General features: G+C 39.6%; 1 protein-coding gene across 2 annotated transcripts in view; it reads right to left on the bottom strand.

The window, feature by feature from the left end:
• Positions 1–27,479, bottom strand: part of LOC128654285 (signal transducer and activator of transcription 1-alpha/beta) — a 507,532-nt gene that overhangs the window by 47,238 nt on the left and 432,815 nt on the right. For both annotated transcript variants that reach the window (XM_053708137.1, XM_053708138.1), the window contains exons 20-24: positions 19,869–20,008; positions 13,837–14,025; positions 12,863–12,917; positions 10,599–10,669; positions 9,020–9,082 (exon numbers count right to left, since the gene is read on the bottom strand). In XM_053708137.1, the coding sequence (XP_053564112.1) occupies positions 9,020–9,082; positions 10,599–10,669; positions 12,863–12,917; positions 13,837–14,025; positions 19,869–20,008 (518 nt within the window). The remainder of the gene's footprint in view (positions 1–9,019; positions 9,083–10,598; positions 10,670–12,862; positions 12,918–13,836; positions 14,026–19,868; positions 20,009–27,479) is intronic.

Below are 27,479 nucleotides of genomic sequence, written 5' to 3' on the forward strand. Positions count from 1 at the left end.
CGAAGAAGCAAAAATATCAAATTTGTAAAATTTGGCAAAAGTGTGCAGTGAAGACCAAGTCGCTGCCTTACATATCTGGTCAACAGAAGCCTCGTTCTTGAAGGCCCATGTGGAAGCCACAGCCCTAGTGGAGTGAGCTGTGATTCTTTCAGGAGGCTGCCGTCCGGCAGTCTCATAAGCCAATCGGATAATGCTTTTAAGCCAAAAGGAAAAAGAGGTAGAAGTCGCTTTAGACCTCTCCTTTTACCAGAATAAACAACAAACAAGGAAGATGTTTGTCTGAAATCTTTAGTAGCCTCTAAATAGAACTTTAGAGCACGGACAACGTCCAAATTGTGTAACAAACGTTCCTTCTTTGAAACTGGATTCGGACACAAAGAAGGTACAACTATCTCATGGTTAATATTTTTGTTAGAAACAACTTTAGGAAGAAAACCAGGCTTAGTACGCAAAACCACCTTATCTGCATGGAACACCAGATAAGGAGGAGAACACTGCAGAGCAGATAACTCTGAAACTCTTCTAGCAGAAGAAATTGCAACCAAAAACAAAACTTTCCAAGATAGTAACTTAATATCTATGGAATGTAAGGGTTCAAACGGAACCCCTTGAAGAACTGAAAGAACTAGATTTAGACTCCAGGGAGGAGTCAAAGGTCTGTAAACAGGCTTGATCCTAACCAGAGCCTGAACAAAAGCTTGAACATCTGGCACAGCTTCAAGTCTTTTGTGTAGTAAGACCGATAAAGCAGAGATCTGTCCCTTTAGAGAACTTGCAGATAATCCTTTCTCCAAACCTTCTTGAAGAAAGGAGAGAATCTTAGGAATTTTTATCTTATTCCATGGGAATCCTTTGGATTCACACCAACAGATATATTTTTTCCATATTTTATGGTAAATTTTTCTAGTTACAGGTTTTCTGGCCTGAACCAGAGTATCTATCACCGAATCTGAAAACCCACGCTTTGATAGAATCAAGCGTTCAATCTCCAAGCCGTCAGTTGGAGGGAGACCAGATTTGGGTGTTCGAATGGACCTTGAACAAGAAGGTCCTGTCTCAAAGGTAGCTTCCATGGTGGAGCCGATGACATATTCACCAGGTCTGCATACCAAGTCCTGCGTGGCCACGCAGGAGCTATCAAGATCACCGAGGCCCTCTCCTGATTGATCCTGGCTATCAGCCTGGGAATGAGAGGAAACGGTGGGAATACGTAAGCTAGGTTGAAAGTCCAAGGTGCTACTAGTGCATCTACTAGAGTCGCCTTGGGATCCCTGGATCTGGACCCGTAGCAAGGAACCTTGAAGTTCTGACGAGACGCCATCAGATCCATGTCTGGAATGCCCCATAATTGAGTTATTTGGGCAAAGATTTCCGGATGGAGTTCCCACTCCCCCGGATGAAATGTCTGACGACTCAGAAAATCCGCTTCCCAATTTTCCACTCCTGGGATGTGGATCGCAGACAAGTGGCAGGAGTGATCCTCCGCCCATTGAATTATTTTGGTCACTTCTTTCATCGCCAGGGAACTCTTTGTTCCCCCTTAATGATTGATATAAGCAACAGTCGTCATGTTGTCTGATTGGAACCTTATGAATTTGGCCTTTGCTAGTTGAGGCCAAGCTCTGAGAGCATTGAATATCGCTCTCAGTTCCAGAATGTTTATCGGGAGAAGAGACTCCTCCCGAGACCATAGACCCTGAGCTTTCAGGGATTCCCAGACCGCACCCCAGCCCACTAAACTGGCGTCGATCGTGACAATGACCCACTCTGGCCTGCGGAAGCTCATTCCCTGAGACAGATGGTCCAGGGTCAGCCACCAACGGAGTGAATCTCTGGTCTTTTGATCTACTTGAATCATTGGAGACAAGTCTGTATAATCCCCATTCCACTGTTTGAGCATGCACAGTTGTAATGGTCTTAGATGAATTCGTGCAAAAGGAACTATGTCCATTGTTGCAACCATCAATCCTATTACTTCCATGCACTGTGCTATGGAAGGACGAGGAACAGAATGAAGCACTTGACAAGAGCTTAGAAGTTTTGATTTTCTGACCTCTGTCAGAAAAATCCTAATTTCTAAGGAATCTATTATTGTTCCCAAGAAGGGAACTCTTGTTGACGGGGACAGAGAACTCTTTTCTTTGTTCACCTTCCATCCGTGAGATGTGAGAAAGGCTAGAACGATGTCTGTATGAGCCTTTGCCTTTGACAGGGACGACGCTTGTATTAGAATGTCGTCCAAGTAAGGTACTACTGCAATGCCCCTTGGTCTTAGAACCGCTAGAAGGGACCCTAGCACCTTTGTGAAAATCCTTGGAGCAGTGGCTAATCCGAATGGAAGAGCCACAAACTGGTAATGTTTGTCCAGAAAAGCGAACCTTAGGAACTGATGATGTTCCTTGTGGATAGGGATATGTAGGTACGCATCCTTTAGATCCACGGTAGTCATAAATTGACTTTCCTGGATGGTGGGTAGAATCGTTCGAATGGTTTCCATTTTGAACGATGGTACCCTGAGAAATTTGTTTAGGATCTTCAAATCCAAAATTGGTCTGAACGTTCCCTCTTTTTTGGGAACTACGAACAGATTGGAATAAAATCCCATTCCTTGTTCCTTTAATGGAACTGGGTGTATCACTCCCATCTTTAACAGGTCTTCTACACAATGTAAGAATGCCTGTCTCTTTATTTGGTTTGAGGATAAGTGAGACTTGTGGAACCTTCCCCTTGGGGGTAGTTCCTTGAATTCCAGGAGATAATCTTGAGAAACTATTTCTAGCGCCCAAGGATCCTGAACATCTCTTGCCCAAGCCTGAGCAAAGAGAGAAAGTCTGCCCCCCACCAGATCCGGTCCCGGATCGGGGGCTACTCCTTCATGCTGTTTTGTTAGCAGTGGCAGGCTTCTTGGCCTGCTTACCCTTGTTCCAGCCTTGCATTGGTTTCCAGGCTGGTTTGGGTTGTGAGGCATTACCCTCTTGCTTAGAGGATGCAGAATTAGAGGCTGGTCCATTTCTGTGAAAGGGACGAAAATTAGGCTTATTTTTAGCCTTAAAAGACCTATCCTGTAGAAGGGCGTGGCCCTTTCCCCCAGTGATGTCTGAAATAATCTCTTTCAAATCAGGTCCAAATAAAGTTTTACCTTTGAAAGGAATGTTAAGCAATTTTGTCTTGGATGACACATCCGCTGACCAAGACTTTAGCCAAAGCGCTCTGCGTGCCACGATAGCAAACCCTGAATTTTTCGCCGCTAATTTTGCTAATTGCAAAGCGGCATCTAAAATAAAAGAGTTAGCCAATTTAAGTGCGTGAACTCTGTCCATAACCTCCTCATATGGAGTTTCTCTACTGAGCGACTTTTCTAGTTCCTCGAACCAGAACCACGCTGCCGTAGTGACAGGAACAATGCATGAAATTGGTTGTAGAAGGTAGCCTTGCTGTACAAAAATCTTTTTAAGCAAACCTTCCAATTTTTTATCCATAGGATCTTTGAAAGCACAACTATCTTCGATAGGAATAGTAGTGCGTTTGTTTAGAGTAGAAACTGCCCCCTCGACCTTGGGGACTGTCTGCCATAAGTCCTTTCTGGGGTCGACCATAGGAAATAATTTCTTAAATATAGGGGGAGGAACAAAAGGTATGCCGGGCTTTTCCCACTCTTTATTTACTATGTCCGCCACCCGCTTGGGTATAGGAAAAGCGTCGGGGGGCACCGGAACCTCTAGGAACCTGTCCATCTTGCATAATTTCTCTGGAATGACCAAATTGTCACAATCATCCAGAGTAGATAACACCTCCTTAAGCAGTACGCGGAGATGTTCTAATTTAAATTTAAATGTCACAACATCAGGTTCAGCTTGATGAGAAATTTTTCCTGAATCTGAAATTTCTCCCTCAGACAAAACCTCCCTCATGGCCCCTTCAGATTGGTGTGAGGGTATGACAGAACAATTATCATCAGTGTCCTCTTGCTCTTCAGTGTTTAAAACAGAGCAATCGCGCTTTCTCTGATAAGTAGGCATTTTGGATAAAAGATTTGCTATGGAGTTATCCATTACAGCCGTTAATTGTTGCATGGTAATAAGTATTGGCGCACTAGATGTACTAGGGGCCTCCTGCATGGGCAAAACTGGTGTAGACACAGTAGGAGATGATGTACTATCATGTTTACTCCCCTCATTTGAGGAATCATCTTGGGCAATATCATTATTTGTGGCAGTACTGTCCTTACTTTGTTTGGACGCTATGGCACAATTATCACATAAATTTAAATGGGGAGACACATTGGCTTTCATACATATAGAACATAGCTTATCTGAAGATACAGACATGTTAAACAGGCTTAAACTTGTCAACAAAGCACAAAAAACGTTTTAAAATAAAACCGTTACTGTCACTTTAAATTTCAAACAGAAAACACTTTATTACTGAATATGTGAAAAAGTATGAAGGAATTGTTCAAAAATTACCAAAATTTCACCACAGTGTCTTAAAGCCTTAAAAGTATTGCACACCAAATTTCAGAGCTTTAACCCTTAAAATAACGGAACCGGAGCCGTTTTTCAATTTAACCCCTATACAGTCCCAGATATAGTCTTTGCTAAGACCCAACCAAGCCCTGAGGGGAATACGATACCAAATGACGCCTTCTAAAAGCTTTTTCAGAGATTCTTAGATCCTCACACATGCATCTGCATGCCCTGCTCTCAAAAAACAACTGCGCATTAATGGCGCGAAAATGAGACTCAGTCTATGACTAGAAAGGCCCCCTGACTGAAAAAGGTGTCCAATACAGTGCCTGCCGTTTTATAAACGTTCCCCAAGATTATAAATGCCAATTATTAGCCTAAATCTGAATAATATGCACAAATAAAGCAATCGATTTAGCCCATAAAAATGTCTACCAGTTTTTTAGCCCATAATAAGCCCTTTATTCTGTTTGTTTTTGACTAAGAAAATGGCTTACCGGTCCCCATGAGGGGAAATGACAGCCTTCCAGCATTACACAGTCTTGTTAGAAATATGGCTAGTCATACCTTAAGCAGAAAAGTCTGCTAACTGTTTCCCCCAACTGAAGTTACTTCATCTCAACAGTCCTATGTGGAAACAGCAACCGATTTTAGTTACTGTCTGCTAAAATCATCTTCCTCTTACAAACAGAAATCTTCATCCTTTTCTGTTTCAGAGTAAATAGTACATACCAGCACTATTTTAAAATAACAAACACTTGATAGAAGAATAAAAACTACATTTAAACACCAAAAAACTCTTAACCATCTCCGTGGAGATGTTGCCTGTGCAACGGCAAAGAGAATGACTGGGGTGGGCGGAGCCTAGGAGGGATCATGTGACCAGCTTTGCTGGGACTCTTTGCCATTTCCTGTTGGGGAAGAGAATATCCCACAAGTAAGGATGACGCCGTGGACCGGACACACCAATGTTGGAGAAACAGTATTTATAATAATAAAAACAATTAAAGCTGAAACCTATTTTTGAATAATACAATATAATATAATAATATCATTCCCTCTCATGCCATCTCGGGCCACTCAAGGACCCCAATATGCTTTAATTATCTTTAGAGGGAATATGATAAACAGTAGCATTGGATTTAAAAACTTTAACTCAATTTGTAGGTAATATTGAGAGTTGTGAAGGTGCGGCATAGGCTAGATAAGCCGCATAGTTAACCCTATCTAGGAGGTTTATTATGGAGGGGGGAGGTAGTTATATAAGTGTGATAGGCAGCATATATAACAGAAGTGTGGGTCCAGCCCGCACTAGACGTATATCACATATTATGAACTAAGGCTGTGCAACCCAATATAACAGTGGCCATAACAACAGATTGTGCGTTTTACATATAATACCACATACAAAAAGTGGAGAGCTTAACACATGTGCTCTGCTTATTCCTCTTCTATAACATCAACCCATCTATTGTAACACATCAAATTTGAGTAATACACACAGATCTAAAGCTGTTTTGTAAAGGTCTAGACACATCAAAAATTAAATGCTAAAAATTACCTGATGATTCTGGGGTCCCCAATCTGCATGCAGTCTACATATTGTAGTTTCAAATAAGAATGCAGGTAGACTCGGACATCCCGGCTGCAGACATCCAAGCCCCCCAACGCACTCAAAACTAAAAGCGTTACAGGAGTGTATAGCTAGGGGCACCAGGTCAAGTATGTTTATGGTCGTCTGTATGTTTATGGTCGTCTGTATTTTTATGGTCGTCTGTGTCTATTATTAGTGCGGACCGGTGTAAAACAGTAGAATATATGACAGACAGGTGCATATAGGAAAGTTTTAGGCGGGTAGTTGGGCCAAAAGGGATATTACAAAACAGGATTTTATACTGGACTGTGAGGATTTCCTCTATAGGAAACATTAGTGAGTAATACCCTTCATATCAGACAAACATTGGCTGACATAGTTTGATAAATAACTTAACTTTCACTCAAGATACTTAGAGACTTTAACCTAATATAACAAAGAGGAGTAGATGTAGGTGTACCTCATTTTATATTTTAAAATAATGGAGGGAGCATAAAGTATCTGGCAGAACATGGGGGGGGGAGATGGTAGTTTGAGTGTGATGGATAACAGGAACTAAAAAAAGTTTTTTTTTTCTGATACGTCAAAAATTGAGATGGTTTGCTATAAGGGATTTACTGAAAGATGTTGGTGGTCTCCTCTGGACATCTTGTCAGATTTTGGAAGTCTTATGATATATTTGGAATATGCTGAGCTCTGTGAGTTAACCTCCAAATTAACAAAGTACAAGTGATATGTAGCTCAACATTAGTGGGATAAACATAAGAATGCTGTCCTGTAACTTACATTATATGGGGTACAGAGGAGGCGAATCAAAAACCTTCCCTTATCAATGAAAATTTTAACCAAAAGAATAAAATAGCACAATATGTGTCTAAAGTCCCCGACCTTACATCTTAACCAAAAAACATTTTTAAACAAATAACCTTTGATACTCAAATTGGGCTAGTTGAACTGTATGGTAAGCAAATACAGCATATACTTATGAATCCCCTTACATTATATTGTAGAATGATGTATACATGTTGATAAGTAAATATTGGCTATGTTATGCCCCATCTGTGAAACAAGTAATTAAGGCGAAGGAACATTGCAATCCGCTGGGGGAGCAGAAACTTTTCACCACTTAGTGGTGAATTGAACATAATCTTAAATCAGTGAGACACATTGGAGAACACATATTACTACCTGATCATAGCTCATGTGTGTATATATGAGGCTGTCAACCCCTCAAGATATTCAATAAAGGTATGCCTCCAGGATCCCACTGGAGATTTAGTGAATATTCATAGCGGAAATATCCCTCACCACATTGTAAGGTCTGAAGGGCTCTTATAAACTACCAAGGTTCCGGGTGATGCCCCTGATTTCTAATACTTGCATTAAATCTATACAGGGAGCTCCACATTTTAACTTATGCACGAGTGTTGCCCCAAGGTGAAATATCCGCCACATCAGTGGAGTGTCCTAGGGGGCAAAATACATTGAAATAAAACAAGTCTTTCAGCCAATTCCTTGTTTCCATTGTAGTTTCTGTACGCCTGTGAAAGCAAAGGGATATCTGTATCTACATTGTGTTAGTTCCCAGCCAGCTCCAGTAAGGCTGCATTCACTATGACCCAGACATACCCCGTCTTCCAACCACAAGGATGACAGTACCTTTAAGAGAAACGCCACCTCCAGGTTCCATATGTTGTTGTAGCACAGGTGGTAAAGAGCAATACGGAGTTGATCACCCTGCAGTCCAGCTAGAAAGTGTCTGCGGAGTGGAATAGGATCAGCCTTTACATAGTGTCTTGAAGCTTTTGGAGCAGTATATGTTGTTTTCTCATTGGGCAGTGTAGAGGACAACGTGGCTTGCTTGCCATCGTTAGGATTTTGCATGCATATTTGCACCTTGCAGGCATATACCTCAAACCCCAAGGCTCCAGTTTCCCCCTTACAGAGTGGAGCTTCCTTCCTTGGTGTGTCCCCACATTGCGCTACTCTGCTTAAAAGCGCATCTCCCAACTTCACCTGGATCTCTCCTGGGTCGTCTACATCAAATGAATCCAAAGCTGACTGCAGGGTCGCTGTAAAGGATGACTGATAGTTCTGCAAAAGAACCCTGATGTCATTTAGAATGCAGAGAGCTGGCACCGTGACGGTCATAGGGGCTATGATGCAGCAGTGGTTTGCCATAACACGCAGTTGAAAGATGGCCGCCCTCACAAGGCCTCACTTAAACAAGCCACAGGATTATGCAGAGTTTCTTGACTCTGCAATGTCCCCTAATTTCCAGATGTCTTATTTAAGGGCTGTGGGCTGGTAGGCACCAGGTAATAGTCGGTGAGGCTGAGCTGAACGGCCAAATATATTGAAAGTAACGATATATAGCCGGAGCTATAGCAGCATGTGACCGTTCAGGCTCAGAGATAGCTCCACCCCCCCTGTAGCTTTTATTTTACATAGTAAAAACATGACATTTTGGCGCCAAATCAGTAATACATTTATAAATGTGCCGCTAACACTACTATTATCAAGGCCAGTGAACATTTGGACACCTTGTAACTTGGGTAAGCAGAATACAGCCTTATTGTGCGACTAGGATCCAAATTTTAATATAAAAGCATAGGTGATATTTGCAGGCAATGAACACAAGACAGTGAGCCATACGGCTATCATGACCAGTCTCCTAATTAAATTAAGCGGTAAGAGAAACTGCCGTTCATTTACAAATACAAGAATACATAGTAATAATGCACGTAACATTTGTAAAAAGCTAATCACAAACAATGTGAAGTGTATAAAATGTTTGCTGTTACCTATGGTAGTTGTGTGTATGTGTGTGGGGGGGGAGGTGGTAAGCAGGTCACACAGCAATGTTTTTAAAGCAATGGGCAACATTGTCCTATCCAGAAAACAGAACAAATAATAAAAGAAATCACAGAATACGTGTCTGATTGAGAGGAGTTGTTACCTGGAAATGTTGGGTCTTGGGCACAGGGATCTTCGTTAAAGAATACCTTATCGCTGGTGAGCTCTACAAGAGTGACAAGGATAATATGTTCTTACACAGTCAGGTATTAAAGTACAAACACATATTTTCTGCTAAGAGTTTTTTTTAATAATGTTACTCAATAGTAGGTATTATGGTAACATTACCAGACAGGATCTGAAAGATTTTCTATTAAAAAAAGATGCAGCAGGTTTTCTATATTTTGTCATTTATTTTATTGATAATAGCTCCTCTATGCACCTGCTAATGTAATCTGCTCCTGTGTCTGCAGTATCAAATGCAGTAATGGTGAATAAAAAGGCTTAATGAAAACATTACCAAGCAGTAACAATGTCATTTGTGCAACCTTCTATATGTGTTAATAAAATATGACCCATACAGTAAAGAAAAGCTAAGCAAAATAGATTTATTCAAGCGCTGTTAATTGGATCGGCAGTGGTTTGCTTGGGACTAACACTGCTCTGAAGATCGACAAACTGTACTCATACTGTGTTTTTAACCCATTTTGTGGGGTTTAAAACACAGTAGTCTTAGAATGACATGCTATAATAAATTGAGCATGTCATTCTTCCATTATTATGTGGGTAGCCACCAGCTAGCTCCCAGTAGTGCCTAACTAGGTATGTTTTTCATGAAAGGATAACAAGTTCCAAGTACATCTTATAATAGAAGCCAATTGAAAAGCCTGTTAAAATTGCATGTTCTATTTGACTTTCATGCCCCTTGTAAGTACTTGCATAAGATGTCACAACAAATTATCACCAGTACTACCTAGTATCTGGGTTTATGGCAACAGCAGTGGCAGCTGGTGAATTTTAAAGATGGTGGGGCACTAGAACCCACCCCTATGGAGGAGCCTCCACTGTTACCTCCCTAAAGTAAATGCTGGCCCATTGCATGCCTTTAATGCACTCTGGCTTGTTACCTGCCTAATCACCTAATTGTACCTGCCCACTACCTAATGGCTGTTTGGTACCCGCCTATAGTACTTTATGCATGGTCTATTTCAGATTCAGTTTCTTAATACATTTGATCATTCTCCAGTTTCCTTATTCACAGAGAAGTGTATGTGGTATTTGGTCAACTGGTTCATGGCTACTGATTGGCTAAAACAACTGCCAGTCAAGGAAGCCAAAGAGAGATTCTGTGACAGAGGCTGCATTACAGCAGTTAACGGAGCAGGACAAAACCCTTAATTATTACAGGCAGATTTGACTTTTTAATGCTAAAAGCAGATCGATATGTTAGTTAGCACAGGAGCTTTCAGTATATGTGACTTTATGCTGCAGAGTTTACCATCACTTTAAGGAGAGGAAAAAGAGACATAAAAGTAAAATAAACAAAAAATACTAGAGAAACTGTTTGTTTTAATTTTGATACTTGAGTTAAAAATGTACCTGGTGTCACCCCTACAAAAGGGTACACGTGGATTGTATCTTACCAATTGAACTAAAAGGGACCAGTAGGATTAATATAAAGACGCAACATAAGATGATTTGATATTCATATATGTTTCCCATACATTTTCTCAGGAACTCACCATTAATGATGAAGTTCTCAAGTTGTTCTTCAACTGGGACAGAAAGATGATCTTCTGAATCCTCCTCATCTCTGTGGTAGAAATAATTTGTTAAGATACTATGCAAGTGATTTAATACAAATCAATCCCTGGCAAATTTACTGTATGACTATTTCATAACAGATATTTTGTAGTGCAAGAATTTATTCAAATCAGGATGCGGATGAACCCTATGTAAGATCTCCTTTAGGAATGTAAATCATGTCTTATAATATGTCTTGTTGATATGTTTTTAGCTTTTACCCAAAACTATGCATCCTAGAGTCGGCATGAAAAGTCTTCATTAGTTTATATAATGGTCAACATAAGCTTCCCCCAAAGAAGCATGTGAAGAGGGGAAATTATGCTAGATTAAAGGACTCAGAAGTCATAATGTCTACCAGAACCAAGTGATACATACAAGTCAGCTCAGGAGCTCCAGTGGAGCAACCAGACATAAGGTGGTGATAGATAACTCAGAAGTGGGCAGCTGTGCTACTACTACCTGGGTTATACAAAGGAGCAAAACTGAATTCTGCTGACCAGGGACAACATTCCGTTCTCCACAGAAAATGTTGCCAGCCAGGTGGGGGCTGTGTAATACTTTCTAATCATTTTCTACTATCCAAAGCAGAAATTAATTGCATACTTTAACATAAAAGTATTTAATGATAATTTGTGCAATAAAACATTTTAAATATTAGCTAATTTTAGCTTAATATTGGATACAATTTTAGCCGAGTGGTCAGTAAAATCAGCCGGGTGGTTGCTCTAATGGTGCAAAGAACAACCAGGAATGACAATCTGTTTTGAGTCTAAAAGGCCAGTGGGAAAGCAGCAGGAGACATCACATTATAAGATAAACCAATGTGTAACAGGACAGCTCTGGAATGCACTGAAATATAATTACTGTTAATACAGGTGGCCCTCGGTTTACGACGGTTCAATTTGCGCCGTTTCAGAATAACGCCCTTTTTTTTCCAGTCATGTGACTGCTATTGCAAAGCATTGACTGCTATTGAAAAGCATTGAGAAGCAGTGCATTCATTAAAATAGCCAGTAGGTGGAGCTGTCCGCTTGTGTTGCAGCAAAGAGATGCAAAGCCAAGCAAGCCAGACGTGATCAATGGATCAGCTTTCAAAGGAACAAGATCTAGCAGCCACTTCCCTTAGCTGCAGACTTAATGCAGAGAACTGTTTGCAGAAAAAGGCAAGTAAGAAAAGTTTTTGTTCATTAAACTTAGTTTGATGATGATACAGCCTATTGTGTAATTATGTTATTAGGTGCTGTTTAGCACATGTTTTTGTTCATTAAACTTAGATTGATGACGATACAGTCTGTGTTTGTGTGATAATTTTATTAGGTGCGGTTAGCAAATGTTTTGTTCATTAAACTTAGTTTGATGATGATAGAATCTATTTTATTAGGTTTATAATGCTGTTTATCATTTAAAGTCTTCATTTCAAAACTTTAAAAATAGTGTATTAGGTGTTACTTATGACAATTTTGAGAGGGGCCTGGAACCTCTCCCTCTCCCTCACTTCCCATTGACTTAAATTTTATAAACTGGGTTTCAATTTACAACCATTCCTTCTGGAACCTAACCCCGGTGTAAACTGAGGGCTACCTGTAATTTGGCCTAGAACCAAAACAAATAGAAGACATATGCAGGTGACTCAACGCCATAAGACTGATCTTAATATATGGGCCCATATGACTAATCTCAGAGAAAAGAGGCTACTAGCATATGGTTGAGGCCTGACATCATACAAAGGTGCCTGGCTAGTATTACAAAGTGTGGGTACTCAATGGGTCTCCTGTTGATCCCCAGAATTTAAGAGCTGGCCCCTCTTGATTGCATTGTACTTATAATGTTTACAGTTTAATAGACTTTGGTTTTAGTGTTTGCCATATATATCTATATAATGCCACAATCTCTCAACAGCTAGTTTGTGAAATGTACTACTTAATGTAGTAAATGGAGAGAAAAGGTTTTTTTTTAAAAAAAAAAAAAAACAGTTGTTGGGTACTGGATAATCATGTGTTATGTAGTTCATGGTTTACTAATTAAAATAATTGGTGAAATTATCTGATATAACACATTTATACCTTCAGAAAAAGAAAATCTATACATATATTGATAGCAATACATATAAAGGTAAGTAGATCACGGACATTAAAATTGTATTAAAAAATGGTCCAGAACACCTGGAACATTTAACACATACATACTTTGGGTATCTCACCTTTTAGACACAAACATCATTTTCCTCTTTAGGTACTTTTGATATTCCATTGTTACTACAAAAAAAAAAAAAGATAATACGAGATATTTTAAATGATATAACTTGTGAAGTGACGTTTTTGTTACTTTCCTACACAATGTTACCAACTAATCCCTTCCCTTATCTGGAAGAGGGTGCCCACCATTCAAATAAGAAGATCTATGAACTTATAGCTATCACTTGATGGCCAGTTATAATAATTACGTGACAGCAACCACCAGCTTTATTTGTAGGGCTCATAGGTCTTTGGCTAATATTACAGATATCCAGATAAATGGGAGAATGGAGTATACAAAAAAAGGTTAGTTGTGACAGTGTTTTCCAGAAAGGGTAACTGCTGTTAATGTGGAACCCTGCTGTTATTTACCATGCAGACTATAGAAAATTATTATTACGTATATCTAGTGTAACAGCTTTTACTTATGTATTTCTACAACGTGGTCTGCTGAGAAAAACAACATGTGATTTGTGTGGGAAACTCACAAAAAATAATTAAAACTGATATTTAAATAGACAATGTGTACAATAAAGCTAAAAACAGTTTGTTCACAGAGGCAATGGCTTAACAGTGAAAAGTTTAATATCACTACCACTACTAGTCTTGGTATGTCAGCTTTTACAAATCTTCCCGTGAAGTTAACTACAATTTATGCACAGTACCACACTTAGAATTATACTACTAATGAGAAATATAAAGGCAGCACTGCATATTCAATGCACCTAACACAAAGTATAATGCAAAACATCTGCAGAACTTATAAAGGTAAATCTGTATAATTGAGAGTAGTAGGGCTGTGCCAGGTGATGGGGTGCAGCAAACCTCTGAAATGTAAGGGTATTTAAGCTCCTCCTGATGGACAGTAAAACTATTCCACATGTGATGAACTGTGGACTATCCCCATGATATGAAAGAAAAGTAAATCCTGCATACTCACATTCTACTTTATTTTCATAATATTCTCCAAATGCCACATCCCTGGGAATATTCGGGTACAAGTATTTCAGAGGATTCTCTGGGACGTTTTCTTCAGCCATAAGTTGATAATTGCGGATTATCTCTACTAAGGGGATTGATTTCAGCTCCTTCTTAGTGTATGGTTGTACGGAACGGATGTCATATTTCCCTGTAGGGTACAGGTCACTAAATGATTATCTAAGAGATATAGTAAACTAACTACATTAGACATATCTTCTTTAGTAATTCTAACATGATAGTCTGAGGTCCTTGTTTGTGTGAACCCAGTAATAGTTCTGACTATATATAGGTCAGTTTAAAGCAAGTTTTACAAATAATAATATACAATGTATATATAGTATTGTTTAAAATGGCAGACAGGCTCAGATAAATAGTAACACACCAAATGAACAGTGGCACTACTCGGGCTTTTCCTCTAACTAATTATTTACATATATATTGGTAATTCTCTTATATGTTAACCTATAAGTATCTTGAGGAAATGGTGCTTGTGCACAAATTAAATCCAAACGAAAAGGAAAATTGATATATAGGATACCAAAATTCCCAAAGCATGCACTTGCAGCACTCTGGGCCCAAAACTAAAGGACAGGAATCCCCCAACAGGGTTTTTAAAATATAACCTTTATTATTAGAATTTAAAAAAACAAATTGTTGGTTTATTACACAAACAATTAAAATACACTCCAGTACCAAGACCAGTGTGGTAGTAAGTTCATTTAGATCACAAAGTATTATGATTAGGCCTGTATCAATCCATAATTATGGGTGATCTAAAGTATAACAAATAACGTTCACTAGTTACTGTTACAAAATGACAATAGTATATCAATTGTACATGAGATCTAATCGTATAGTGAATGAGCTTGAATTCTATCTAGTGCGGTGTAAAGTAAACCTCCATTTAGGTTTCAACTAGCTCCAGAGTTGCTAAATCTGCCAGTGTGGTTACCATAATCAATTTCAATCGACAGTGAAAATCCCGTTATAAATTTAGCAACTGCTGCTGTATCAATCACGATAGAAATATATAACATATGCTAGATTAGATTCTGTGATAAGCAATAATAAATATCAACGTTCATGTATTGTTGGTTAGTTGTTACTAATGTTTGATATCAATTTAATTAAAAAATTGTGTAAATGGTTAGGCTGCATTTTGCTTGATCCAGGTTGTGAGTTGTATTAATATTGCATGTTAACTGTCGAGTTTTCGAAATCCTCAATGAATCAACAAGGCAGGTTGTTGGTGATTATCGTTAACCTTATACTATTTACAGGAGGCTCTATTGGCGGTACGGCTAAGTCTGGCACAACCCAGGCTATGTATAGTGTTAATATAATAAATTCTGTGGCCCACAGTTAATATAATAAATTCAGTGACCCACTGTTAGCGGTACGGCTAAGTCTGGCACAACCCAGGCTATGTATTATGTTAATATAATAAATTCAGTGACCCACAGTGGATCTACACAGTTGGTGCTGCGATTCACCAGCTGTACAACATTCATTCAGTTAATGTTATATATTACACTGTCAAGGTTGATAATCATCAGTATCTCAATATAGCATGTTGCTTGTGATTATCTTCTAGATCCACTATAGTCTAAAGTTCTATTAGCGGTACGGCTAAGTCTGGCACAACCCAGGCTATATATAGTATAAGTATGATAGATTAAGTAACCTGCGATGGATCAACTCAGTTAGTGCTACAACTCGCAAGCAGTTCCACAATCATTCAGTTAAAGTTGTGTGTTCAAAATCGAGGTTAGTAATGCTCAATAAATCTACACAACAAATTATTGTTGTAATTATCTGAAATCCACTATATTCAAAGGCTATATAAGCGGTTCGACTAAGTCTGGCACAACCCAGGCTGTAAATTATGTTAATATTACAAATTAAAGAGCCCTCAGTGGATCAGCAAAATAGCTGCTGCGAGACATAACCATTTCAGCAGTCATTCAGTATTCAGTAAATTCATCAGACACACATTATTACAAAAGTAATCTCAACCGTTAAGCTCAAATATGTATAACCACAACTGTTATCTATTGTTAAAAGTTAGATGCTAAGATGGCAACTAATATAATTGTTATGATCGTCTTTTAATGAAAGAAGCAGTTGCCATACAACTAAATGGACCCAGATAACAGAATAGTCATGCTCGGTATAAAGTGTAACCTTAGCGGCACATAGATACTAGGTACTGGGCAGTTAAAAGGACACAAAAGATAGAGTGTGAATTAAATCTACACTCTCCCCTGACGCGTTTCGCCCGATAGGGCTTTATCAAAGGCAGCGAGCCTCCGAGTTTTTGGGGATTTAAACCCTGCAGAACCAGAAGTCCCGCCCTCGCTCCAATCGGATTGGATTTGGATCGTGTGTATACTCATAGATAGACAGTTCTATGAGCAAATGGTTTGATCTAGTTCTCGTATCTGGAAAATCTGCTGGGTATAGGGGTAAATATCATGTAGTACCCTATAATAAACCCCAATGTTATCAAATTCAAAAATCTGTATCTGTATCCATTTCTCATACATGAACTAGAATGTTATTAATTATTGAATAGACTATAAAAACTGTTAATGTGTCATTATTAGTTAACATTAAGAATATAATTTCATCAGTTTATTAGGATTCAAAATAGTTCCCTTATTTCTTCCAGTGTAAATCGTTACCTGAAGATTTAATGTGGGTTATTACGATTAGCTATTGTGTTGATCAATTGCACAATATGTCTGTACATTGCCCCTGGGTTCATTTGCAGTATTGATCTATGCATCGAAATCATGCCATTCTTATTGCTTGTAATTCTTTATTGGAGGGCATCCTCTCTTGTGTACTATATATAGTGTGTCATATATAAGGACATACTGTTGTGAATTATGATCGTGTACCAAGAAGGGGTAAATGCCCAATGGATGTGTAACCATTCTTGTGATTGAATGTATAAGTGCATGTTTGGTCTCACCGTGTTCTATGTGAATGAGTGTGTGTATGTGAAAAAATAAGAAGGAAAAAGGGAAAGGGAAGAATAATATATTGATTATATTAATTAAAGGTACTCATCTTTCGTGAAGGTATATGTGCTACTTGATGAATGGTTGACTGTATAAGTGCCAGTGTGGTCTTACCTCATTATGTGTAAACAGGTGTGTATATTTGAAAAAGAAGGAAGGGGAATAATAAAACAAAAATTATTTTTGAATTAAGAGTACTCATCTCATGTAAAGGTATGTGTGCTACCCAATTAGTTAAATATGTGAAATAGTGATGGGAATAAGGTCAATCTGCTCCTGCAGGTAGGTGTGTGAAAAAAGGGGGAAAAATATTTTAAAAGAAAATTTAGTGATTAAAACTCTAACTATTAAAACAAAAGTGAAGTGATGAAGGAAAATGGTATGTGGGGAGTAATTTTTGTCATCTAAATATAGAATAAACTATAATGTGAAATATCATAATATATTGATCCTAATAAACTGATGAAATTATATTCTTAATGTTAACTAATAATGACACATTAACAGTTTTTATAGTCTATTCAATAATTAATAACATTCTAGTTCATGCATGAGAAATGGATACAGATTTTTGAATTTGATAACATTGGGGTTTATTATAGGGTACTACATGATATTTACCCCTATACCCAGCAGATTTTCCAGATACGAGAACTAGATCAAACCATTTGCTCATAGAACTGTCTATCTATGAGTATACACACGATCCAAATCCAATCCGATTGGAGCGAGGGCGGGACTTCCGGTTCTGCAGGGTTTAAATCCCCAAAAACTCGGAGGCTCGCTGCCTTTGATAAAGCCCTATCGGGCGAAACGCGTCAGGGGAGAGTGTAGATTTAATTCACACTCTATCTTTTGTGTCCTTTTAACTGCCCAGTACCAAATATCTATGTGCCCCTAAGGTTACACTTTATACCGAGCATGACTATTCTGTTATCTGGGTCCGTTTAGTTGTATGGCAACTGCTTTCATTAAAAGACGATCATAACAATTATATTAGTTGCCATCTTAGCATCTAACTTTTAACAATAGATAACAGTTGTGGTTATACCTATTTGAGCTTAACGGTTGAGATTACTTTTGTAATAATGTGTGTCTGATGAATTTACTGAATACTGAATGACTGCTGAAATGGTTATGTCTCGCAGCAGCTATTTTGCTGATCCACTGAGGGCTCTTTAATTTGTAATATTACCATAATTTACAGCCTGGGTTGTGCCAGACTTAGTCAAACCGCTTATATAGCCTTTGAATATAGTGGATATCAGATAATTACAACAATAATTTGCTGTGTAGATTTATTGAGCATTACTAACCTCGATTTTGAACACACAACTTTAACTGAATGATTGTGGAACTGCTTTCGAGTCGTAGCACTAACTGAGTTGATCCATCGCAGGTTACTTAATCTATCATACTTATACTATATATAGCCTGGGTTGTGCCAGACTTAGCCATACCGCTAATAGAACTTTAGACTATAGTGGATCTAGAAGATAATCACAAGCAACATGCTATATTGAGATACTGATGATTATCAACCTTGACAGTGTAATATATAACATTAACTGAATGAATGTTGTACAGCTGGTGAATTGCAGCACCAACTGTGTAGATCCACTGTGGGTCACTGAATTTATTATATTAACATAATACATAGCCTGGGTTGTGCCAGACTTAGCCGTAACGCTAACAGTGGGTCACTGAATTTATTATATTAACTGTGGGCCACAGAATTTATTATATTAACACTATACATAGCCTGGGTTGTGCCAGACTTAGCCGTACCGCCAATAGAGCCTCCTGTAAATAGTATAAGGTTAACGATAATCACCAACAACCTGCCTTGTTGATTCATTGAGGATTTCGAAAACTCGACAGTTAACATGCAATATTAATCAAGCAAAATGCAGCCTAACCATTTACACAATTTTTGAATTAAATTGATATCAAACATTAGTAACAACTAACCAACAATACATGAACGTTGATATTTATTATTGCTTATCACAGAATCTAATCTAGCATATGTTATATATTTCTATCGTGATTGATACAGCAGCAGTTGCTAAATTTATAACGGGATTTTCACTGTCGGTTGAAATTGATTATGGTAACCACACTGGCAGATTTAGCAACTCTGGAGCTAGTTGAAACCTAAATGGAGGTTTACTTTACACCGCACTAGATAGAATTCAAGCTCATTCACTATACGATTAGATCTCATGTACAATTGATATACTATTGTCAGGAATACTGGCTAATTGATATTCGGTGACTAGAACAAGTATAGGATTATTGTGGGGTTGCATTCATCTAGCAATTCCCATATAACCAGGTCCTGCTGTGATATTCATAAATCCGGTGGGCATATGAAACTATACATTACAACATAAGTGACCTACCCCTTATATCTAGTGTAAGCAATACACCCTATCTTTAAATCATATCTAACTGGTTAAGCTCATTATTTCTACACGTATTAATTTTGATTAAGACTTACCCTAAATGGACTTTTGACATTAGTCTTTTTGTCTCAAGTCATTTTGTAACAGTAACTAGTGAACGTTATTTGTTATACTTTAGATCACCCATAATTATGGATTGATACAGGCCTAATCATAATACTTTGTGATCTAAATGAACTTACTACCACACTGGTCTTGGTACTGGAGTGTATTTTAATTGTTTGTGTAATAAACCAACAATTTGTTTTTTTAAATTTTAATAATAAAGGTTATATTTTAAAAACCCTGTTGGGGATTCCTGTCCTTTAGTTTTGGGCCCAGAGTGCTGCAAGTGCATACTTTGGGAATTTTGGTATCCTATATATCAATTTTCCTTTTCGTTTAGGCTCAGATTAATACAATGCAATATTAAAGGGTTATGGATAACGTGTAAAGCATTTTTTTCCATAAAAGTCCTAGCTAGGTCGCACAAAACTGAAAGTTGGCAGCACACGCACCATTCTCTTGATGTTCCACCCATGAAAAAGTTATTCCTCCTTCTCGACAGCTCTCACTAAAGCGGAGTAAGAATGTTCCCGTCATCTGCGTTTTTAGAAGAGCTTTCTCATTCTGCCGATTCACAAAACCCATTATATAACTATGAGGAAAAAGAGAGAAGCACATTATTTAGAAAGAAAAATGTTCTAAATTTAAAATCTTTGGTAAAAAAGCCTATACACATTCCCAGAGCACAGCAATAAGCAGTCTGACACTTCATTATAATGAAAAATATATATAAAAAATTATTATATAGTGGCACTCAAAAATTGTTATAAATATACACCGCAGTGAAGGCAGCCATTAACAATACAATATAACTTATAGAAAAAGGACAATTGATAAATATTTAATTGTCAAAGAGTGACAAGGCCACACCAATGCTAAATTTTATTTTAATTGTATTTATTGTTGTAGAAAAAAAAGTTAGAGCCCTCATCTAACAATCAGCTAGATTACGAGTTTTGAGCGCTATAGGGAAATAAATGACCACCACAAAAGCTGTGGTATTTCACCTCTCTATAGCGCTGCTATTACAGGTATGAAAAAATCCCGGCTTGTGCGGGCGATATGGTGGCGTTGAGCTCCATACTTCACCCAAATACAAGCAGTGTTTTGACGTGTTCATGCACGATTTCCCCATAGACATCAAAGGGGAGAGCCGGCAAAAAAAAAAGCCTAACGCTTGTGATTGCGGAAAAAAAAGCTCTGTAACACAGCCCCATTGATGTCTATGGGGAAAGAAAAGGTTATGTTTAAACCTAACACCCTAACATAAACTCTGAGTCTAAACACCCCTAATCTGCAGCCCCCGACATCGACGCAACCTACATAATGTTATTAACCCCTAATCTGCCGCCCTTAACATCGCCGCCACCTACTTACAGTTATTAACCCCTAATCTGCTGCCTCCGACATCGCCGCCACTTACATTAAAGTTATTAACCGCTAATCTGCCGCCCCTAACATCGCCGCCACCTACATTAGTTATTAAAGGGACAGTCTACACCAGAATTTTTATTGTTTTAAAAGATAGATAATCCCTTTATTACCCATTCCCCAGTTTTGCATAACCAACACAGTTATATTTATATACGTTTAACCTCTGTGATTATCTTGTATCTAAGCCTCTGCAAACTGCCCCTTTCTTCTGTTATGTGTGATCAGTCCACGGGTCATCATTACTTCTGGGATATAACTCCTCCCCAACAGGAAATGCAAGAGGATTCACCCAGCAGAGCTGATATAGCTCCTCCCCTCTACGTCAGTCCCAGTCATTCTCTTGCACCCAACGACTAGATAGGATGTGTGAGAGGACTATGGTGATTATACTTAGTTTTTATGACTTCAATCAAAAGTTTGTTATTTTACAATAGCACCGGAGCGTGTTATTACTTCTCTGGCAGAGTTTGAAGAAGAATCTACCAGAGTTTTTTTACTATGATTTTAACCGGAGTAGTTAAGATCATATTGCTGTTCTCGGCCATCTGAGGGAGGTAAAAGCTTCAGATCAGGGGACAGCGGGCAGATGAATCTGCATTGAGGTATGTAGCAGTTTTTATTTTCTGAATGGAATTGATGAGAAAATCCTGCTATACCGTTATAATGACATGTATGTATACACTTCAGTATTCTGGGAATGGTATTTCACCGGAACTACTCTGTTAAAGGTCACTAATCCTTTTAATAAATATTATCATGTTAAACGTTTTTGCTGGAATGTAGAATCGTTTACATTGCTGAGGTACTGAGTGAATAAATGTTTGGGCATTATTTTCCACTTGGCAGTTGTCTGCTTTAAATTGTGACAGTTTCGTTTCTCCTCACTGCTGTGTGTGAGAGGGAGGGGCCGTTTTTGGCGCTCTTTGCTACGCATCAAAAATTTCCAGTCAGCTACTATTATATTTCCTGCATGATCCGGTTCACTGACAGATCTCAGGGGTCTTCAAACTTCTTTGAAGGGAGGTACATTCTCTCAGCAGAGCTGTGAGAATTTTATATTGACTGTGAATAAAAACGTTACTCTATAATTTTTTATGTCAAATTTAGTTATTGTTATTTACTAATGGGAACAAACCTTTGCTAAAAGTTGTGTTATTTTAAAGTTGATGCTATAACTGTTTTTTCAGTTCATTATCTCAACTGTCATTTAATCGTTTAAGTACCTCTTTGAGGCACAGTACGTTTTTGCTAAAAAAGATTATAACCAGGTTGCAAGTTATTGCTAGTGTGTTAAACATGTCTGACTCAGAGGAAGATATCTGTGTCATTTGTTCCAATGCCAAGGTGGAGCCCAATAGAAATTTATGTACTAACTGTATTGATGCTACTTTAAATAAAAGTCAATCTGTACAATGTGAACAAATTTCACCAAACTGCGAGGGGAGAGTTATGCCGACTAACTCGCCTCACGCGGCAGTACCTGCATCTCCCGCCCGGGAGGTGCGTGATATTATGGCGCCTAATACATCTGGGCGGCCATTACAGATAACATTACATGATATGGCTACTGTTATGACTGAAGTTTTGTCTAAATTACCAGAACTAAGAGGCAAGCGTGATCACTCTGGGGTGAGAACAGAGTGCGCTGACAATACTAGGGCCATGTCTGATACTGCGTCACAGCTTGCAGAGCATGAGGACGGAGAGCTTCATTCTGTGGGTGACGGTTCTGATCCAAACAGATTGGATTCAGATATTTCAAATTTTAAATTTAAATTGGAGAACCTCCGTGTATTACTAGGGGAGGTCTTAGCAGCTCTCAATGATTGTAACACCGTTGCAATACCAGAGAAACTGTGTAGGTTGGATAAATACTTTGCGGTACCGGCGAGTACTGACGTTTTTCCTATACCTAAGAGATTAACTGAAATTGTTACTAAGGAGTGGGATAGACCCGGTGTGCCGTTCTCACCCCCTCCAATATTTAGAAAGATGTTTCCAATAGACGCCACCACTCGGGACTTATGGCAAACGGTCCCTAAGGTGGAGGGAGCAGTTTCTACTTTAGCTAAACGTACCACTATCCCGGTGGAGGATAGCTGTGCTTTTTCAGATCCAATGGATAAAAAATTAGAGGGTTACCTTAAGAAAATGTTTGTTCAACAAGGTTTTATATTGCAACCCCTTGCATGTATCGCGCCGATTACGGCTGCGGCAGCATTTTGGATTGAGTCTCTGGAAGAGAACCTTAGTTCATCTACGCTAGACGACATTATGGACAGGCTTAGAGTCCTTAAACTAGCTAATTCATTCATTTCGGAGGCCGTAGTACATTTAACCAAACTTACGGCTAAGAACTCAGGATTCGCCATACAGGCACGTAGAGCACTGTGGCTAAAATCCTGGTCAGCTGATGTTACTTCTAAGTCCAAATTACTTAATATACCTTTCAAGGGGCAGTCTTTATTTGGGCCCGGTTTGAAAGAAATTATCGCTGACATTACAGGAGGTAAGGGCCACGCCCTACCTCAAGACAAAGCCAAAGCTAAGGCTAGACAGTCTAATTTTCGTCCTTTTCGGAATTTCAAAACAGGAGCAGCGTCAACCTCCACTGCACCAAAACAGGAAGGAGCTGTTGCTCGTTACAGGCAAGGCTGGAAACCTAACCAGTCCTGGAATAAGGGCAAACAGGCCAGGAAACCTGCTGCTGCCCCAAAGACAGCATGAACCGAGAGCCCCCGATCCGGGACCGGATCTAGTGGGGGGCAGACTTTCTCTCTTCGCCCAGGCCTGGGCAAGAGATGTTCAGGATCCCTGGGCGCTAGAGATCATAGCTCAGGGATACCTTCTAGACTTCAAATTATCTCCCCCAAGAGGGAGATTTCATCTGTCAAGGTTGTCAACAAACCAGATAAAGAAAGAAGCGTTTCTACGCTGTGTACAAGATCTGTTATTAATGGGAGTGATCCATCCGGTTCCGCGGTCGGAACAAGGACAAGGGTTCTACTCAAACCTGTTTGTGGTTCCCAAAAAAGAGGGAACTTTCAGGCCAATCTTAGATTTAAAGATTCTAAACAAATTCCTAAGAGTTCCATCGTTCAAAATGGAAACTATTCGGACAATCTTACCTATGATCCAAAGGGGTCAGTACATGACCACAGTGGATTTAAAGGATGCTTACCTTCACATACCGATTCACAAAGATCATCAACGGTATCTACGGTTTGCCTTCCTAGACAGGCACTACCAGTTTGTAGCTCTTCCATTCGGATTGGCTACGGCCCCAAGAATCTTCACAAAGGTTCTGGGTGCCCTTCTGGCGGTACTAAGACCGCGAGGGATTTCGGTAGCTCCGTACCTAGACGACATTCTAATACAAGCTTCAAGCTTTCAAACTGCCAAGTCTCATACAGAGTTAGTTCTGGCATTTCTAAGGTCGCATGGTTGGAAAGTGAACGAAAAGAAGAGTTCTCTTTTTCCTCTCACAAGAGTTCCATTCTTGGGGACTCTTATAGATTCTGTAGAAATGAAGATTTACCTGACAGAAGACAGGTTAACAAAGCTTCAAGATGCATGCCGTGTCCTTCATTCCATTCAACACCCGTCAGTAGCTCAATGCATGGAGGTGATCGGCTTAATGGTAGCGGCAATGGACATAGTACCTTTTGCACGCCTACACCTCAGACCGCTGCAATTGTGCATGCTAAGTCAGTGGAATGGGGATTACTCAGATTTGTCCCCTACTCTGAATCTAAATCAAGAGACCAGAAATTCTCTTCTATGGTGGCTTTATCGGCCACACCTGTCCAGGGGGATGCCATTCAGCAGGCCAGACTGGACAATCGTAACAACAGACGCCAGCCTGCTAGGTTGGGGCGCTGTCTGGAATTCTCTGAAGGCTCAGGGATTATGGAATCAGGAGGAGAGTCTCCTTCCAATAAACATTCTGGAATTGAGGGCAGTTCTCAATGCCCTTCTGGCTTGGCCCCAATTAACAACTCAGGGGTTCATCAGGTTTCAGTCGGACAATATCACGACTGTAGCTTACATCAACCATCAGGGAGGGACAAGAAGCTCCCTAGCAATGATGGAAGTATCAAAGATAATTCGCTGGGCAGAGTCTCACTCTTGCCACCTGTCAGCAATCCACATCCCGGGAGTGGAGAACTGGGAGGCGGATTTCTTGAGTCGCCAGACTTTTCATCCGGGAGAGTGGGAACTTCATCCGGAGATCTTTGCCCAAATACTTCGACGTTGGGGCAAACCAGAGATAGATCTCATGGCGTCTCGCCAGAACGCCAAACTTCCTCACTACGGGTCCAGATCCAGGGATCCGGGAGCGGTTCTGATAGATGCTTTGACAGCACCTTGGAACTTCGGGATGGCTTATGTGTTTCCACCCTTCCCGCTGCTTCCTCGATTGATTGCGAAAATCAAACAGGAGAGAGCATCAGTGATTCTAATAGCGCCTGCATGGCCACGCAGGACTTGGTATGCAGATCTAGTGGACATGTCATCCTGTCCACCTTGGTCTCTACCTCTAAGACAGGACCTTCTGATACAGGGTCCATTCAAACATCAAAATCTAACTTCTCTGAAACTGACTGCTTGGAAATTGAACGCTTGATTTTATCAAAGCGTGGTTTTTCTGAGTCGGTTATTGATACCCTGATTCAGGCTAGGAAGCCTGTTACCAGAAAGATTTACCATAAAATATGGCGCAAATACCTATACTGGTGCGAATCCAAACGTTACTCCTGGAGTAAGGTTAGGATCCCTAGGATATTGTCTTTTCTACAAGAAGGTTTAGAAAAGGGTTTATCAGCTAGTTCATTAAAGGGACAGATTTCAGCTCTGTCCATCTTGTTACACAGGCGTCTGTCAGAAAATCCAGACGTCCAGGCCTTTTGTCAGGCTTTAGCTAGGATCAGGCCTGTGTTTAAAGCCGTTGCTCCGCCATGGAGTCTAAACTTAGTTCTTAACGTTTTACAAGGTGTTCCGTTTGAACCCCTTCATTCCATTGATATAAAATTGTTATCTTGGAAAGTTCTATTTTTAATGGCTATTTCCTCGGCTCGAAGAGTCTCTGAGTTATCAGCATTACATTGTGATTCTCCTTATCTGATTTTTCACTCAGACAAGGTAGTTCTGCGTACTAAACCTGGGTTCTTACCTAAGGTAGTCACTAACAGGAATATCAATCAAGAGATTGTCGTTCCATCCTTGTGTCCAAATCCTTCTTCAAAGAAGGAACGTCTTCTACACAATCTGGATGTAGTTCGTGCCCTCAAGTTCTACTTGCAGGCAACTAAAGATTTTCGCCAAACTTCTTCCCTGTTTGTCGTTTATTCTGGACAGAGGAGAGGTCAAAAAGCTCTCGTTTTGGCTTCGTAGCATAATACGTTTAGCCTATGAGACTGCTGGACAGCAGCCTCCTGAAAGAATTACAGCTCACTCCACTAGAGCTGTGGCTTCCACTTGGGCCTTTAAGAATGAGGCCTCTGTTGAACAGATTTGCAAGGCTGCAACTTGGTCTTCGCTTCATACTTTTTCCAAATTTTACAAATTTGACACTTTTGCTTCTTCGGAGGCTATTTTTGGGAGAAAGGTTCTTCAGGCAGTGGTTCCTTCTGTATAATGAGCCTGCCTATCCCTCCCGTCATCCGTGTACTTTTGCTTTGGTATTGGTATCCCAGAAGTAATGATGACCCGTGGACTGATCACACATAACAGAAGAAAACATAATTTATGCTTACCTGATAAATTCCTTTCTTCTGTTGTGTGATCAGTCCACGGCCCGCCCTGTTTTTAAGGCAGGTAAATATCTTTTAAATTATACTCCAGTCACCACTTCACCCTTGGTTACTCCTTTCTCGTTGATTCTTGGTCGAATGACTGGGACTGACGTAGAGGGGAGGAGCTATATCAGCTCTGCTGGGTGAATCCTCTTGCATTTCCTGTTGGGGAGGAGTTATATCCCAGAAGTAATGATGACCCGTGGACTGATCACACAACAGAAGAAAGGAATTTATCAGGTAAGCATAAATTATGTTTTTTCAGTTCTTTTGACAGACTTGCAGTCTAGCCAATCAGTGCCTGCTCCCAGATTACTTCACGTGCACGAGCACAGTGTTATCTATATGAAATATGTGAACTAACACCCTCTAGTGGTGAAAAACTGTTAAAATGCAATCTGAAAGAGGTGGGCTTCAAGGTCTAAGAAATTAGCATATGAACCTCCTAGGTTAAGCTTTCAACTAAGAATACCAAGAGAACAAATCAAAATTGGTGATAAAAGTAAATTGGAAAATTGTTTAAAATTACATGCTCTATCTGAATCATGACAGTTTATTTTGGCCTAGACTGTCCCTTTAACCCCTATTCTGCCACCCCCAACATCGCCGCAACCTACATAATGTTATTAACCCCTAATCTGCCGCCATTAACATCGCCGCCACCTACCTACAGTTATTAACCCCTAATCTGCTGCCCCAACATCGCCGCCACTTACATTACAGTTATTAACCCCTAATCTGACGCCCCTAACATCGCTGCCACCTACATTACAGTTATTAACCCCTAATCTGCCGCCCCTAACATCGCCGCCACCTACATTACAGTTATTAACC

This window comes from Bombina bombina, chromosome 3 (assembly GCF_027579735.1).
Source record: "Bombina bombina isolate aBomBom1 chromosome 3, aBomBom1.pri, whole genome shotgun sequence".
Lineage (NCBI taxonomy): Eukaryota > Metazoa > Chordata > Amphibia > Anura > Bombinatoridae > Bombina > Bombina bombina.